The 16,086-nt window shown below is 39.8% G+C and overlaps 1 protein-coding gene across 4 annotated transcripts in view; it reads right to left on the reverse strand.

The window, feature by feature from the left end:
* Positions 1 to 499: 499 nt before the first annotated feature.
* KLHL5 (kelch like family member 5) overlaps positions 500 to 16,086 on the reverse strand; it is a 195,384-nt gene continuing 179,797 nt past the window's right edge. For all 4 annotated transcript variants that reach the window (XM_082464089.1, XM_082464085.1, XM_082464090.1 and 1 more), the window contains 6 exons: positions 13,718 to 13,799; positions 11,807 to 11,957; positions 10,033 to 10,156; positions 9,178 to 9,254; positions 8,731 to 8,855; positions 500 to 823 (listed from right to left, as the gene is read on the reverse strand). In XM_082464089.1, the coding sequence (XP_082320215.1) occupies positions 8,744 to 8,855; positions 9,178 to 9,254; positions 10,033 to 10,156; positions 11,807 to 11,957; positions 13,718 to 13,799 (546 nt within the window). In that variant the 3' untranslated portion in view covers positions 500 to 823; positions 8,731 to 8,743. The remainder of the gene's footprint in view (positions 824 to 8,730; positions 8,856 to 9,177; positions 9,255 to 10,032; positions 10,157 to 11,806; positions 11,958 to 13,717; positions 13,800 to 16,086) is intronic.

Genomic DNA, 16,086 nt, shown 5'->3' on the forward strand with positions numbered 1-16,086 from the left:
AATGCCGGTGGCTATACTGTAAAATCATATCATCTGATGATACACTCAGAGTTAGGCTACATGATTCTGTCAGCTGCTCAGACTTTGGTACTTTGGCTTTGGATGGCAAGGAAGCATATACTGATATGTATAGTATTGGGTGTGTGTGACATGGGAAAGGAACCCTCCGACCACCTTGGGGAAGATTCTGAATAATGTACGTCTTCAGGGGAAGTCAAATGATTTAATTTTGTGACAGGAATTCCATACTATGTAGTTAGTATAATGACTCAAGAAACATAAGCTTATAGTTTCATTCTTTAAAAATGCTGATTTTACTGATTTTTGATGTTTTTATTCTCAGACTGATTCTGCTAAATAGCCTTGATTTGTGTAAGCCTCTCACTTCAAACTTTTTAACACTGTTAATATCTGTGCTGCCCAAACTTCACGGTATGGTTTAAAGCTATCTTCCTTTATTTCTTTTTCTGTCTTTAAATCTGGGAAAACATTACAAATATCTAATCAATAAGTTTATTTTAAAGTAGGTATTTCAAAATAGAAAAGATATCAAAAAGCTGAATATTTACAGTTATATCATAGGTTACTATTAACAGTATAGAGCATAGAATATGTAAGACTCAGAAGAGGAAATATACAGAGTATAATAAACAGCATGTTATATGTCACTGTTTGTTTGTTTGCCACTCTACAGAAGTTGAAAGTGGTGACCTGGAGAGGTGACCTTGTTTTTTCTGTGTTCAGGAAGGACCATCTTGAAATCTGCCAGGGGTAGAAACACAGCCTCCTGTGGAAAAATGGTATCTTCTCAGGACCATAATACCTAGAAAGGACAAAAAAAATAAAAAACAAAAACCCATATGCTTTTAGAAGGGTTTCAAGTAACTACTAGCATTTAGTAATAAAGCCAAGCATAATAAAGAAGATATTATTTTTGCTCATTTCTGGAATGTGGAGCAGGATCACTACATTCAAGTAAGAAGTTTCCAGTCTGTAATTAATTGAGTTTCAGTCTTGGCTTTTCAACTGACTAAAACTGTATGGGCAAGCTGTTGAACCTCTGTTATAAAGTGAGGATGATGATAACAGCCACCTTACTGAGAAGAATGAGAAAGTGCAAAGTTAGTGCTCAGCAACTCAACCCAAAGAGGCCCATACCAAGACAAGTTATAATTAAACTGCCAGAAATTAAAGACAAGAAGACAATCTTAAAAGCAGCAAAAGAAAACAGCTTGTTATGTACAGGGGAACCCCCTCCCCCTCATAAGACTGTCAGCAGATTCTTTTGGCAGAAACTTTGCAGGCTTGAAGAGAGTGGCCTGATGATACAGTCAAAGTGCTGAAAGAATAAAACTGCCAACCAAGAATATTCTACCTGGGAAAGCCATCCTTCAAAATTGAAGGAGTGAGGAAGTTTTCCAGGCAAGGAAAAGCTAAAGAGGTTCATCATCACTAGACTGGCCTTACAAGAAATGTTAAAGGGACTTCTTTAAGCTGAAACACAAGGGCACTAATTAATAATATGAAAATATATGAAATTGTAAATCTCAAAGGTAAAGTTAAATACATAAATTCAGAATAATCTAATGTTGTAATGGTAGGTACTTATAAAGCTAGTGTGAAAGTTAAAAGACAAAATAGTAAAAATAACTATAATAATTTGTTAATGGATACACAAGATAAAAAGATATAAATTGTGACATCACAAACAATGTGGATGGATGGTGAGAGTAAAAATGCATTTGAACTTAAGTTGTTATCAACTTCAAACAGGCTGTTATATTTTATGTAAGTCTCATGGTATCCACAAAGCGAAACCTATGGTAGACAAAAGAGAAAGGAATCTATCTAAGCATATGACTACAGAAAATTGTCAGATCACAAAAAGAGAAAAAGGAGCAAGAAAAGAAGAAAGGAACAAAGGAATTACAAAACAGCAGAAAACAATGAACAAAATGGCAGCAAGTCCCTATCTATCAATAACTACTTTAAATATAATTATAAATTCTCTGATCAAAAGACAGAATGGATAAAACCCAAGATCCATCTATATGCTGCCTGCAAGAGACTCACTCAGCTTTAAGGACACACAGACTGAAAGTGAAGGAATGGAAAAAGATATTCCATGCTAATGGAAACCAAAAGAAAGCTGGAGTAGCTATACTTAGACAAAATAGACTTTAAAACAAAGACTGTAAGAAGGGACAAAGAAGGCCATTATATAATGATAAAGGGATCAATCCACAAGAGGATATAACATTTGTAAGTATTTTTTATTTACATTAGCAGCACCTAAATATAAGCAAATATTAACATATCTAAAGGGAGAAAGAGCAATACAGTAATAGGAGGGGACTTCATTACCCCACTTTCATCAGTGAATAGATTTTCATTTGACAGAAAACCAATAAGGAAACATTGGTCTTAAATGACATGTTAGACCAGATGGACTTAACGCATTTACAGAACATTCCATCCCAAAGCAGGAGAATACACATTCTTCTCAAGCACACATGGAACATTTCTCCAGGATAGATCATATGTAAGGCCACGAAACAAGTCTTAATAAATTTAGAAGACTGAAATCATATCAAGCATCTTTTCTGACCACAAAAGTATGAAACTACAAATCAATTACAAGAAGAAAACTGGAAAATTCACAAATACGTGGAGATTCAAACATGCTGCTCAACAACCGCTGGGTCAAAGAAGAAATCAAAAGAGAAATAAAAGAAATACCTGACACATGAAAATGGAAATAGAGTTGGCCCTCCATATCTGTGGGTTCCATATCCACAGATCCAACCAACCATGGATCAAAAGATTCAGGAAAAAAAAAAGTACCAGAAAGTTCCAAAAAGCAAAACTTGAATTTGCTACATGCTGGCAACTATTTACATAGCATTTACATTGTATTAGGTAATATAAGTAATCTAGAGATGATTTAAAGTATACGGGAAGATGTGCATAGGTTATATTCAAATACTACACCATTATATATAAGGGACTTGAGCATCCGTGGATGTTGGTGTCCACTAGGGATCCTGGAACCAATCCCCCACGAATACTGAGGTACAGCTATACAGCATACCAAATCTTCTGGGATGCAACAAAAACAGTTTCTAAGAAGGAAGCTCATAACAATAAACACCTGCATTAAGAAACAAGAAGGATCTCAAATAAACTTCACACCTTAAGGAACTAGAAAAAGAACAAGCTAAGCCCAAAGTTAGTAGAGGAAGGAAATCTCAAAGAGCAGAAATAAATGAAATGGAGACTAAAAAGACAATAGAAAAGTTCAATAAAACTAATAGCTATTTTTTTTTCCCCCAAAAGATAGATAAATAGACAAACCTTTAGCTAGACTCACCAAGAAAAGGGACTCAAAATCAGAAATGAAAGAGATTATTACATTCGATACCACAGAAATACAAAAGAGACTACTACGAAATACTATAATGCCAGCAAAATGGACAACCTAGAAGAAATGGATAAATTCCTAGAAACATACAACCTTCTAATACTGAATCATGAAGAAATAGAAAATTAGACCAATTACTATCAAGGAGATTGAATCAGTAATCAAAAACAACCTGACAAACAAAAATCCAGGACCAGATGGCTTCACTGGTTAATTCTACCAAACACTTAGAGAAGAATTAATACCAATCCTTCTCAAACTTTTCCAAAAAACAGAAGAGGAAACACTTCCAAACTCATTCCATGAGGCCAGCATTACTCTGATACCAAAACCAGACAAAGAAGCTACAAGAAAGAAAATTACAGGCCAATATCTCTGATGAACATAGTTGCAAAAACCCTCAACAAAATATTAGCAAACTGAATTCAATAATACATTAAAGGAATCACACACCATAATCAAGTGGGATTTATTGGAGGAATGCAAGGATAATCTAACAGCCAGAAATCAATCAAGATGATACACCACATTAACAAAATGAAGGATAAAAATCACATGATCATCTTGATATAGAAAAAGCATCTGACAAAATTCAACATCTGCTCATGATAAAAACTTTCACAAAAGTGGGTATAGAGGGAACATACCTCAACATCATAAAGGCCATATAGGACAAGCCCATAGCTATCACACTCAATGGTGAAAAGCTGAAAGCTTTTCCTCGAAGATCAGGAATAAGACAAGGATGTCACTCTTGCCTTCAGGCGAGAAAAAGAAATAAAAGGCATTCAGATAGGAAAGGAGTAAGTTAAACTGTCGCTATTTGCAGATGACATATTATATATAGGGAACCCTGAAGACCACCAAAAAAGCTGTTAGAACTAATAAATTCAGCAAAATTGCAGGATACAAAATCAATATACAAAAATCTGTTGTATCTAATAATGAACTATCAGAAAGAGAAATTAAGAAAACAATCTTATTTACAATTGCATCAAAAAGAATACAATACCTAGGAGTGAATTTAACCGAGGAGGTGAAAGACCTGTGCACTGAAAAACTATAAGACACTGATGAAAGAAACTGAAGATATAAATAAATGGAAAGATTTTCTATGCTTATGGATTGGAAGAATTAATATTGTTAAAGTGTCCACACTACCCAAAGCAATCTACAGATTCAATGCAATTCCTGTCAATTTCCAATGGCATTTTTCACAGAAATAGAACAAACAATCCTAATATTTGTATGTAACGACAAAGACACTGAACAGCCAAAAAGCAATGTTGAGAAAGAACAAAGCTGGAAGCACCACATTTCCTGATTTCAAACTATATTATGCAGCTATAGTAATCAAAACAGTATGGTATCAGTATAAAAACAGACACACAGATTCATGGAAGAGAATAGAGAGCCCAGAAATAAACCTGTGCATATATGGTCAACTTATGACAAAGAAGCCAAGAATATACAATGGGGAAAGGCAGTCTCTTAAATAAATGGTGTTGGGAAAACTGGATAGACACGTGCAAAAGAATGAAACTGGATCACTGTCTTACACCATACACAAAAATTAACTCAAAATGGATTAAAGTCTTGAACATAAGGCCTGACAACATAAAACTCTTAGACGAAACCATAGAGAGTAAGCTCCTTGACATTGGTCTTGGCAATGTATTTTTGTATGTGACACCAAAAGCAAAGGCAACAAAGCAAATATAAACAAGTAAGACTACATCAATCTAAAAAGTTGCCATCAACAAAATGAAAAGGCAACCTATGGAATGGGAGAAATATTTGCAAATCATACATCTGATAATTTGGGTTAATATACAAAATATATAAAGAACTCATACAACTCAATAGAAAAAAACATCCAATTAAAAAAATGGGCAAAGGCTCTGAATAGACATTTTTCCAAAGAAAACATACATATGGTCAATACGTACATGAAAAGGTGCTCAGCATCACTAATCAGGGAAATGCAAATCAAAACCACAATGAGATATCACCTCACACCTGTTAGAATGGCTATTATCAAAATGACAAGAAATAAGTCTTGGCAAGGATATGGAGAAAAGGTATCCATCGTGCACTGTTGGTGGGCATGTAAATTGATGCAGCCATTATGGAAAACACTACAGAGATTCCTCAAAAAGTTAAAAATAGAACTACCATATGCTCCAGCAATTCTACTTCTGTGTATTTATCTGAAGGAAACAAAATCACTACCTTGGAAAGGTATCTGCACCCCAGTGTTCACTACAGCATTATTTACAATAGCCAAGACATGGAAATGACCTCAGTGTCCACTAATACTGGATAAAGAAAATGGCACTGGATAAAGAATATGTGGTGTATATGTATACATGTGTATATACATATAAAAAAGAAGGAAATACTGCCATTTGCACCAACATCGATGGACCTTGAGGGCATTATGGTAAATGAAATAAGAGAAAGACAGATACTATATGATCTCACTTACACGTTTAATTAAAAAAAAAACCCCACTGAACTCATAGATACAGAACAATTTGTTGGTTGCCAGAGGGTGGGGGTGGGCAGAATGAAGGTGGTCAAAAGGTATAAAATTCCAGTTACAAGTAAGTCCTGGGGATGTAATATACAGCATGGCGATTACAGTTAACAACACTGTATACTTGGAAGTTGCTAAGAGAATAGATGTTAAAAGTTCTCAATTAAAAAAAAATTGTAACTGTGTGGTGATGGATGTTAACTAAATTACTGTGGTAATCATTTCACAGTATAAACATATATCAAATCATTATGTTGTACACCTAAAACTAATACAAGGTGATAATTATACCTCAAAAAAAAGTTGTGAAATATTAAATGTATATTGTTTTAAGATGCTAAATATGTCATAATACGTGGCAACAGAAAAATAAACATATCCCAATCATAATTTGAGCAAGATTTTAAAACAGAATTTGACAAACTGATTCTAAAATTTTAGAGAGAAATGGAGAGAAGTAAGAGTAGTCAAAACAGTCTTGGAAAAAATGACAAAGTTGTAGGATCCACAATACCTGGCTTTAAGATATACTATAACGTCACAGTAATGAAGACAGTATAGTGTAAAAATAGGGGACAAATAGAGCAATGGAAAAGAAGAGAGGGTCCAGAAGTAGACCCATTTTTAAAACCCAGCTGATTTTCAACAAAGGCATGCAAGCAGTTCAATGGGGAAAGGAAAGACTTTTCAACAAATGGTGTTGGAAGACTGGATATCTACTTGAGGGGGAAAAGAATCTCAATCCTCACCTCATACTGTAAACAAAAATAACTTCAAGATGGATCACAGACCCAGAGCTTCTAGAAAAAAACATAGGCGAACATGCTCCTGACGTTTGAGTAGGCAAAAATTTTCTTAGACACAGAAAGTAATAATAAAATAAAACAATGATAAATTATAATTCATCAGAATCAAAATCTGCTCATCAAAAGACCATTAAGGTATATGTATAACTGATTCACTTTGCTGTACACCTGAAACTAACACATTGTATAGTTGATAAATCAACTATATTCCAAAAAAAAAAAAGACCATTAAGAAAAAGAAGTGGGAAGCCACAGAGTGGGAGAAAATATCGGCAAAATAAATCTGACTAAGATTTAGATCTAGAATATACAAATAAAGAACCTTTATAACAATAATAAGACAATACCCAGTAATAATAGGAAAGGAACAGTCTTTTCAACACATGGTGCTGAGACACCTGGTCATCCACACACAAAAGGAAATTGGGTCCCTACCTCACATCATACACAAAAATTAAATGGATCAAAGACGTTAAGTATAAGAGCAGCAACTATAAAACTCTTAGAATGAAACATTAAGTGTCAATCTTTGTGACGCTAGGTTAAGCAGTGGTTTCTTAGACATGACACCAAGAACACAAGCAGCCAAAGGAAAAAAAATAAATTGGACTTCATCAAAATAATAAAAACTTCTGTACATCAAAGGATGCTATGAAGAAAGTAAAAAAATACTTCCACAGAATAGGATATTTGCACATCATGTATCTCATAGAGGACTTGTACCTAGAATATATTAAGGATTCTTACAACTCGATAAAAAGACAAAATACCCAGTTAAAAAAATGGGTAAAGGACTTGAAGACAGTTATCTAAAGGAGATACACAAATGGCCCACAAGCACGTGAAAAGATGCTCAACATTGTTATCGTTAGAGAAATGCACATCAAAACCACAATGCAATACTACTTCACACCTACTAGGATGGTTATAATCAAACATGCAGACAACAGCAAGTGTTGGTGAGGATGTGGGAAGACTAGAACCCTTGGGTGCTGCTGGCAGGAATGTGAGAGACTGCAGGTGCTATAGAAAGCAGTTTGGAGTCCGAGGAACAGCCAAGAGGCCAGTGGGGCTGCAGCGTAGTGAGCAGAGGAGGAGGCTGGGGCCAGTTCATGTTGAGTCTTTTAGGCTCTTTATTTTTGCAGGTGCAATAAAAAGTCCCCCTGAGGAAGGGAACCAGATACACTGCAGGGGGACTGAGAGGACTTGCCCATGGACTGGGGATTGGTGGTGTCCACATTTCCATCCTGATCAGCTGGTAGGATGGAGCTGCTGTTTACTGATGGAGTGAAGATTGCGAGAACAGGTTTCGTGTGAAAACCTAGGGTTTCGTTTTAACTATGTTTAGTGCTGTGTCAGGAACTAATCTTACTTTTTCCTTTTAATTAAAGAATCTTAAAATTAAAGAGTTTTTGGCAGGGGCTTTTGGCTTTCCACCTGGAGACTATGTTTCCCTGCCTCTGCTTGCAGTATGTGTGGCCCTATGAGTAAATTCTTGCCAATGGAGTGAGAGTGGAAGGGGTATTGTGCTGCTTCCATGCAACAAAAATGACACTTGGAAAGAAAAAGAAATGGGGATTTTTCAAGCCTCTGGAAGCAAAAATTTTTACAATATATTCTCCTGAATTATAGAACTCAAAAACCCCACTGTTAATACCTAGCTACAGTTTTAATGGACTGGTTAAAAAGAAGCCCATGCGATTTGATAATATACGTTTTGGTTGGAATCCATGATGCTGCTTGGCCAAATAACCTTTGTCACCATGGAGACTGTACAACCTGCGTTTTAGCTTTTTTTTTTAAGTACATAAAGGGTTTGTTTCAAATCTGACAAGTTTTGTTCGTTCAAATCTGACAAGTTACATGACGCACAAAAAGGAGCCAATGGCAAAACACACTGTAAAGCTGTGTCCACCCCATGGATCTCGTGCCCTGGGAAGGTAAGTGGATGGTCTGGCACTTACCTGCACATGCCACTCACTGCTCCACTTCTGTCCGCAGGTACTGGGTACAGTCTGAGATTTTTTTCAGCTGAGCAAAGTTTAATCTTTCTGAACACATAGGACATGTGCTTTCACTGTTTAACATGCTGTTTGGAGAGGGAAAGACAGAGTAGATTAAATATTCCTTTATTTTTGGGTTATTGTGATGTGAAAAACAACTATTCCTTTCTACTTCTTAGTACATGTTCATCATGAGACTTAAGAATTAGGAATATTCAGTCTCATGTGAAATCCCCTTTAAGGAAGATGTTCTCAAAGATCACAGAAGGTTCTTCCAAGAAGACAATTTGAGTCTTTAGAGATTTTTAAGAACATGAACAAATAAAGAGACCTCAGTATAAAAGTGGTTGAATAAAAGGCCTATTATTCGATAAATCTGTATGGCTGAGTGAAATGATGCGCACTTACATCTTGAATTCTGAATACAGTGCAGGGAAGTCGCAATGTGGACACACTGTCCAATCATCCTTTAACATATGTCGACCCTGGAAACAGTACATTGAAGAATAAAATTCATCTTTATTTTTAAAACTCCCCCCATTATTCAATCAGAATACATGGTTACAGTTAAAAGCCAGATCTCTAAATTATGAAATTATTGATATTTCACATAGGTGGGTAATTGATTAGAAAGAAATGGCATCAAAAGGACTAAAGCCAAATTTATCAGATTCATGTATAAAGAGAATAATCTTCAATATTGTGACATTACCTAGATTTATTTTCCTTTAAAATAAAGCTTATGTTAGCCTAGTGATGAACAAATAATCTGATATTTTAAAATTTTCTAATAATAGGTCTTAATATTAAAGTGTATAATAAAAGCCATCACTTATTAAGTGCTACAGCATGCCGGGAATTGTATTAAGGCTTCAAACATGTCCTCTCGTCAACCTGCAGTTTACCTCAATAGGCAGGTACTGTTAACCGATGGACCTAGCAAGGTAAAAGCAAATCGCACCAGGTTATGTAACCAGTAAGTGGCAGAAAGACGATCTAAGCCTAGGACCATCTGATCCCCAAGTGTGTGCTCTCCTGCCCCACAGTGCCTTCCTAATACTCACTTAGGTTATTTGAGTATTATGTGAGTGCCTTGAGTGTAACTTTCAACTTTGTTGACCATGAAATTGTATGCTAAATGTTGCAGGAAATTTGAGGGATAAGATTATTTCAGAAGTGAAGAAAGTATTGACACACAACAAGTATTCAAATGGGCTACAGATATATATGCAAAGAAAGGGAAATGATGATAAAGAAACTTACTGTTGCAATGCAATATGGGATGTTATTTTTACATCCAGGACAGAGAAGTTCACACTCTGGGAGAAGAAATTCGCAGAATGGACATGGGGTTGTAGCCTCTTCTGTCTCGGATGTATCAGGTCTCCTGTGAGGAAGAATCACATGAAATGCACCTACTTCTTCATAGTCAGACCCTGAGACTAGAGATACTCGCCCCGGCCCACGGAGGAGCGAGAGGAATGAGGACTGCTCAGACTAGCATTCCATGGCCACCTCTGGGAGCTGGAGTTCACAGCACATTACGTGGGAGAAAACACGGGTGGGTCTGGCTGTCTCGTGTGTCTTCCTTGCCACTGGAGTAGTGAGCTTGCTACTTCTCTGTCTTTCCCTTTGTGTACTGAAGTCGTAAAGGCTGTCCAGGGCTGTGCAGCACAACTTTCTGTGACAATGGCACTGTTCTAATTCTGCCCTCTCCAATACGGTAGCTGTGAGCCACGTGGAGCTCAGAGCACTTGAAATATGGATAGTGTGAGGAACTAAGTTTTACATTTTATTCACTTTTAATTAATTTAAGTTTAAATAGCCACATGCAGCCAGCAGATACCGTATTAGCCCTCATAGCTAAGAGTACTCTTGTGCGGTGAGAGAATAACCAGCGCCTCTTCAAGCTGGCACCTAGGCTGGTGTGGCACGAAACTGGGGGATAAACGTGCTCTAGCTTTTTCTCCCCACCTCACTCTCCCTGATGGCAGGTATGTTGGCTCGGACTGATTTGGTCTGAAGCTACTTAGGCGTATCAGCTTTGAAAAAAAGGGAGTGTTCCATGTAGCCCTTCTCCAGGTTAGAGTTCTCTGCCATGAGCCGAGCTAACAATAAGTAGTATTTGCTTCCCTTTGCCATTACTGGTGTAGCCATCTCCCTTGGCTGAGATGAGAGAGTTCTGGGTCAAGATTCAGGTACACCTGAGTTCCCTGGTCAAAATGGGACTAACAGGTACCCCAGATGTCATCGCTATGAACAAGTGGTAGTACAGAACTACTACAGGATTGCAGTTAATTTTTCCTTTTGTAAAGATGAATGCTACTTTCTCCTAGTTTTCCTGTTGAAAACCAGGCTTTCTGAAGTGAGGATATGCCTTATGTGCCTTTGGAGCTACACAGGATTTCGAAATGGAGTCTCTTTTGGCAATAGGCAGTATAATTACCAAGTTTCTTACACTGAGAAATATCCACTCTTTGTCTGTCTGTGGCAGACACGCTGTTTGCTGCCTCCCTAATAGCCATCTTTTCCTTCCTTGCCAACAGAACTTGGTTTTTACTCAGCAGTATGCTTTTCGGCTAGAGGTAGCCACGTGGCTGAGTAGTGAGATGTAAATGCAAGTCCTGGGGGTGGTGTCCTTCCTAACTAAAAAGGCAAAAGACCTTTTCATCTTTTAATTTCCCTCCTTCTTTCTGCGTTGAATGGGGTACATGATGTCACCCCACCATGACAACCACCACTGTGCAGCCATGAGGAGGAAACCTCTGTGCTCTGGATGGTAAAGCCAAAAGGCAGAGGGATCGGCCCTTGGTGACATCGGGACACGGCACCACCAGCCCTGGACTACGACGCCTTGTGCATGAGTCAGAGAAGTCAGATAACGCCGTCGTTGGGTTTCCAGGTGCTGGTAGCTGAGTACAATCCTAATTGCTACCCCCAATCTGTGTTCTTGTTCAGCCCACAAAATAGCAGCTACGTTCTGAAAGATACACTTGTGAACTGCGATTAGATGGTAGAAACAGCTGTCGCCGCCTACCTGACCATTGCCTCGATCTTCTTTTTGTATTTGACATCTATCTTGTTGCGGTACTCGGGCCTCATCAACATGGCTGCAAAGCTGAAGGCAGAGTTCTTCAGGCCGGCCCTGTGACACTCGATCACGGTAGACGTCAGGATCGGCACGATGTCTGCAACGCAAACAGGAGCAGGAAGAGCACGTTGCCTCTGCTGGCGTGATGCCAGGATTGCACCTCTCTAAATTCGCTTTTTCTGACCAAGAACCAGAAATGGACTGTTTAACTAACTAGGAAAGGGCACGGCAGTGGAGTCAGGTAACTGCTCACCACAATGGCTTTCCCCTGATGATACTGTGTTTGGCCTGTAACCCCAGGACCCACACTCCCTCGCGGTAACCTTTTGCGTGCGTCCTTCCCTGCCTCTGAGAGAGTTTTGCATTTGACAGGACTGCTGATGAATGGGTGGGGAGATGAACAATTTCATGCACTAACCTCTCTGCGTGCACCTGTTTCTTCAGGACAGATACCTAAAAGTCAAATTACTGGCTCAAAGAACGTGACTTTAAAGAAAAAATACTCCTAGCACAAATTGCCAAACTGCTTTCTAGAAAGGCCACAACAATGTCCATTCCCACCAGCAGTCATGAGAATGCCTGTCCTATCACACCCTTTGCCAGCATGCTGTACAATTATTTTAGTCTTTATTATGTAACAAAAAAGAACACATTTAGAGAACAGGGGTTGGTGAATTATGACCTGTGAGCTAAATCTGGCCCTCTGTTTCTGTATGGCCCATTTGCTAAGAAAGACTTTTACATTTTTAAACGACTGGAAAAAAAATCAAAAGGAGAAGAATATTCTGTGACATGTGAAAGGTTTATGAGGTTCAAATGTTAGTGTCCAAAAGAGTAAAGTTCTGTCGGAACAGCCACGCTCATCCATTTATGTACGGGTCATACTGAAACGGCGGAGTCGAATAGTTGCAGCAGAGACACGTGGCCCACAAAGCCCCGAACGTTCGACATCTGACCCTTTACAGAAAACCTTTGTTGACCCCGTCATGCAATGTGACAGAATCTAATCACTGAAAAATGTTATAATGACATGTCTTTTAGAATACTGGGACCTTTTTCAGAGGCAATGGTCTACAATGGTTGAGAACACAGAGTCAGACTTACTGGCTGACAGTACGGTCTCGGGCAAGTGTTACCTCACTTCTTTTGCCCCAGTTTGCTTATCTGTAAAATAGGGAAGATAACAATAGGCCACTTGTGTGCAATCTTGAGACTGTTTTCCTTAGAAGGATCTGCCTGAAACTGGGATCTGGGAACTTGGATTTTGGGAGAGTTCCCGCCATTTCCGGAACTGAGAAGAGTGGCTGCCTGTGCCTGGCCTTTTTGTACAAACAACAGGGTTTATGCGGAGCACCTGCTTTCTGGGAGTCTGAAAACTTGGTACAGGCCAAGCAGGGGGTGCTGACGTGGCCAGCTCCCCAAGACCACCCCTGGGTACCGAGTCTCTCACAAGCACCCTGTAGACACCACCTTCCACGTGCTGCCCGGAGGTGCTGAGTGTGTCCCGTGCGACTTCACTGCGTGGGGGGGTGGCAGGGGGGCTGTGGACACTCGCCCCTGACCTCCGGGCCCCCCACCTCGCACCTTTCCCCGCTGCTGATTTTGCTTTGTATCCTTTCCCTGTAATAAATCTTAGCTTTAGCACTACTGTATGTTGAGTTATGTGAGTTCCCCTCGTGAATTATCACACCTGGGGTGGTCTTGGGGACGGACGCCGGTTACACCGCTTCACGGGGTTGTTGTGAGGACTAAATGAGTTACTACGGGTAGAGGACAGCGGCTGGCAGAGTCAGTGAGGAGGATCTCGTCATGCTAGTCAGGCAGAAACAGGGACCACGGGCTCCTCTCGGTACTCACGTGACGGAAATTTGCTGATGTTGTTGGCCACCCGGATAAGCATACGTGCCCCTTTCATATGATTTCCATTTTTAACGTGAATCTGAAATAAATGATAAATTTTACTCTTCTTAGAGACTTTAACCCTAATCCATGTTTCATTCACCCAAATAAACAACTCCTTGATTGTGACCCTGAACGGGTGGTCACAGGCTCCTTGCAGCCTTACTTTAATGCCGCTTGGGGTTTCTCCCTTACCCTCCTTCCAGCAGCTGTGACTTGGCCCCCTGGCGTCACCGGCCTCACCCCTACTCTACACTCTGCTTTTTACTTTGCCTGAGACCACTCAACATGAGTTCAAATCCCTGGTCCATCTCTTACTGGCCATTATGGGGGGACTAACAAGTTGTTGTGAGACCTGAAAGCTGAGTTCTGAGTTAGGCAGGCGAGAGGATGAGTTGCTATAGGAAGAGGGCGCTGCCTGTGTAAGGGAAGGGGCAACGATGGCTGGAGGGGCCTGAGCTTAGGTAAGTACGAGTGGGATCTGTGATGAAAGGAGGGGTTCCACTTAGGATGACATGAGGCTGGGGAGTCGGCAGGGCCGGACCACAATGTCACTGCTGTCGTCCAGTGAGAGGAGGCGGTCCACAGAGGGCAGGCAGTGGGGATGGAGAGAAGTAGACAGACGAGGAGTCAGAACTGATGATATTTGGTGAGAAGGTGAAGGGTGAGTACAAAATAACTCCCAGGCATAACATCCATCCGGTCTAAGCACGTGGATGATGATATATACTGAGCACTGCAACGTAATTCATAAATATTAACTGAATCTAAAGTCACCCTCCACTGACTCCCTGGGCCTCAGACTGCCCGGCCCAGCCCCCCATGTGCAAAGGCCCCAGGCTGTCCTTCAGCCAAAGTCCCTGTCTCAGCTCGGGGAGGAAGCATCCACCAAAGCCAGGTCTCCATTTCCCCTGAAATGTGGCTGACTTTCTCCAGTCCTTTGTGTCAAAGAGGGCTGTGACATTTTTACATCAATTCTTATTTGATAAGGTCTAATAGTTTCCCTTTTGATACCACAAGCAGTTAAAAATCTTGAAAATATCTGGTGCTTGAGTAAGAGACTAGAGCGGAGGGGAAAAGTCACACAGGTGCTCTTCAGTGGAAGGGGAAGAGGATGTCTGGTCCAGTGGAAGTGATGGGCCAGCTCTTAGGGCCGGAGGAAAAGAAAAAGACTCGAGAACCATCCCTATGGCTTTTGGTGGAAGAAAGCCCTGGTCCTGGAGGGCTTCTTACAGCAATCCCTATTTTTGTTCCCATCTTCCACTAACTTGTTTCTCTCCTCCCCTCCACCCCTAAAGGCTGGATTCTGTGCCCCCAGCACATTGGCACCAGCACTGATGTCTGAAGCTGAGAAAGTCCTCCCTCCCCCTTTCTATTCCTTTCTGTATGAGAGAAGGGACCCCCTGCGGCTCCGAAGGGAAATGCACTCCTGGTGATTGCAAGCTGGAATTCTAAGTTTTCTCTTACAATCAGGACTATAGACCTATGGGGCCTAAGATGGCAGCCACTAGTCACATGTGGCTACTTAAATAAAAATTAAGATTATGTAAAATTTAAAGTTTAGTTTATCAGTTGCACTATCTGTATTTCAAGTGCTCCACAGCCAGGCTAGTGGATACAGAACACTTCTAGCACTGCAGAAAGTTCTATTGGGCAGTGCTGTTATGGACCATAATTAGGATCTAAACCATTCATAACGTGATTGCTGTAACCTAGAAAACTTCAAAATTGCATAAGCTCTTGTGGTCTGGCCTGAAAACTGACTTAGCATTAATATGGGAAGATGTACTTTGACATAAATGAAAATTTGGAAAAGTATGTAAGTTGGCATCAACCTGTATTTTTACAAAGATATGTGTCCGTATATAAATATGTGTGTGTGTGTGTATATATATATATATATATATACACACACATATAACATTTATGTAAATTGTAAATAGAAGTATTTCAGGGCTTCCCTGGTGGCGCAGTGGTTGAGAATCCACCTGCCAATGCAGGGGACACGGGTTCGAGCCCTGGTCTGGGAAGATCCCACATGCCGCGGAGCAACTACGCCCGTGAGCCACAACTGCTGAGCCTGTGCGTCTGGAGCCTGTGCTCCATAACGGGAGAGGCCGCGACGGTGAGAGGCCCCCGCTTGCCACAACTAGAGAAAGCCCTCGCACAGAAACGAAGACCCAACACAGCCAAAAATAAAAAATAAATAAATAAATAAATTAAAAAAAAAAAAAAAAGAAGTATTTCAGGTTTGCATGTTCTATTTTGTTTTTATTGAAAATCACTGATTAAAAAATATCAGTGATTTTTATGGACATAAATATATT

Source organism: Balaenoptera physalus, assembly GCF_965194825.1.
Source record: "Balaenoptera physalus genome assembly, chromosome: 5".
Classification (NCBI taxonomy): domain Eukaryota; kingdom Metazoa; phylum Chordata; class Mammalia; order Artiodactyla; family Balaenopteridae; genus Balaenoptera; species Balaenoptera physalus.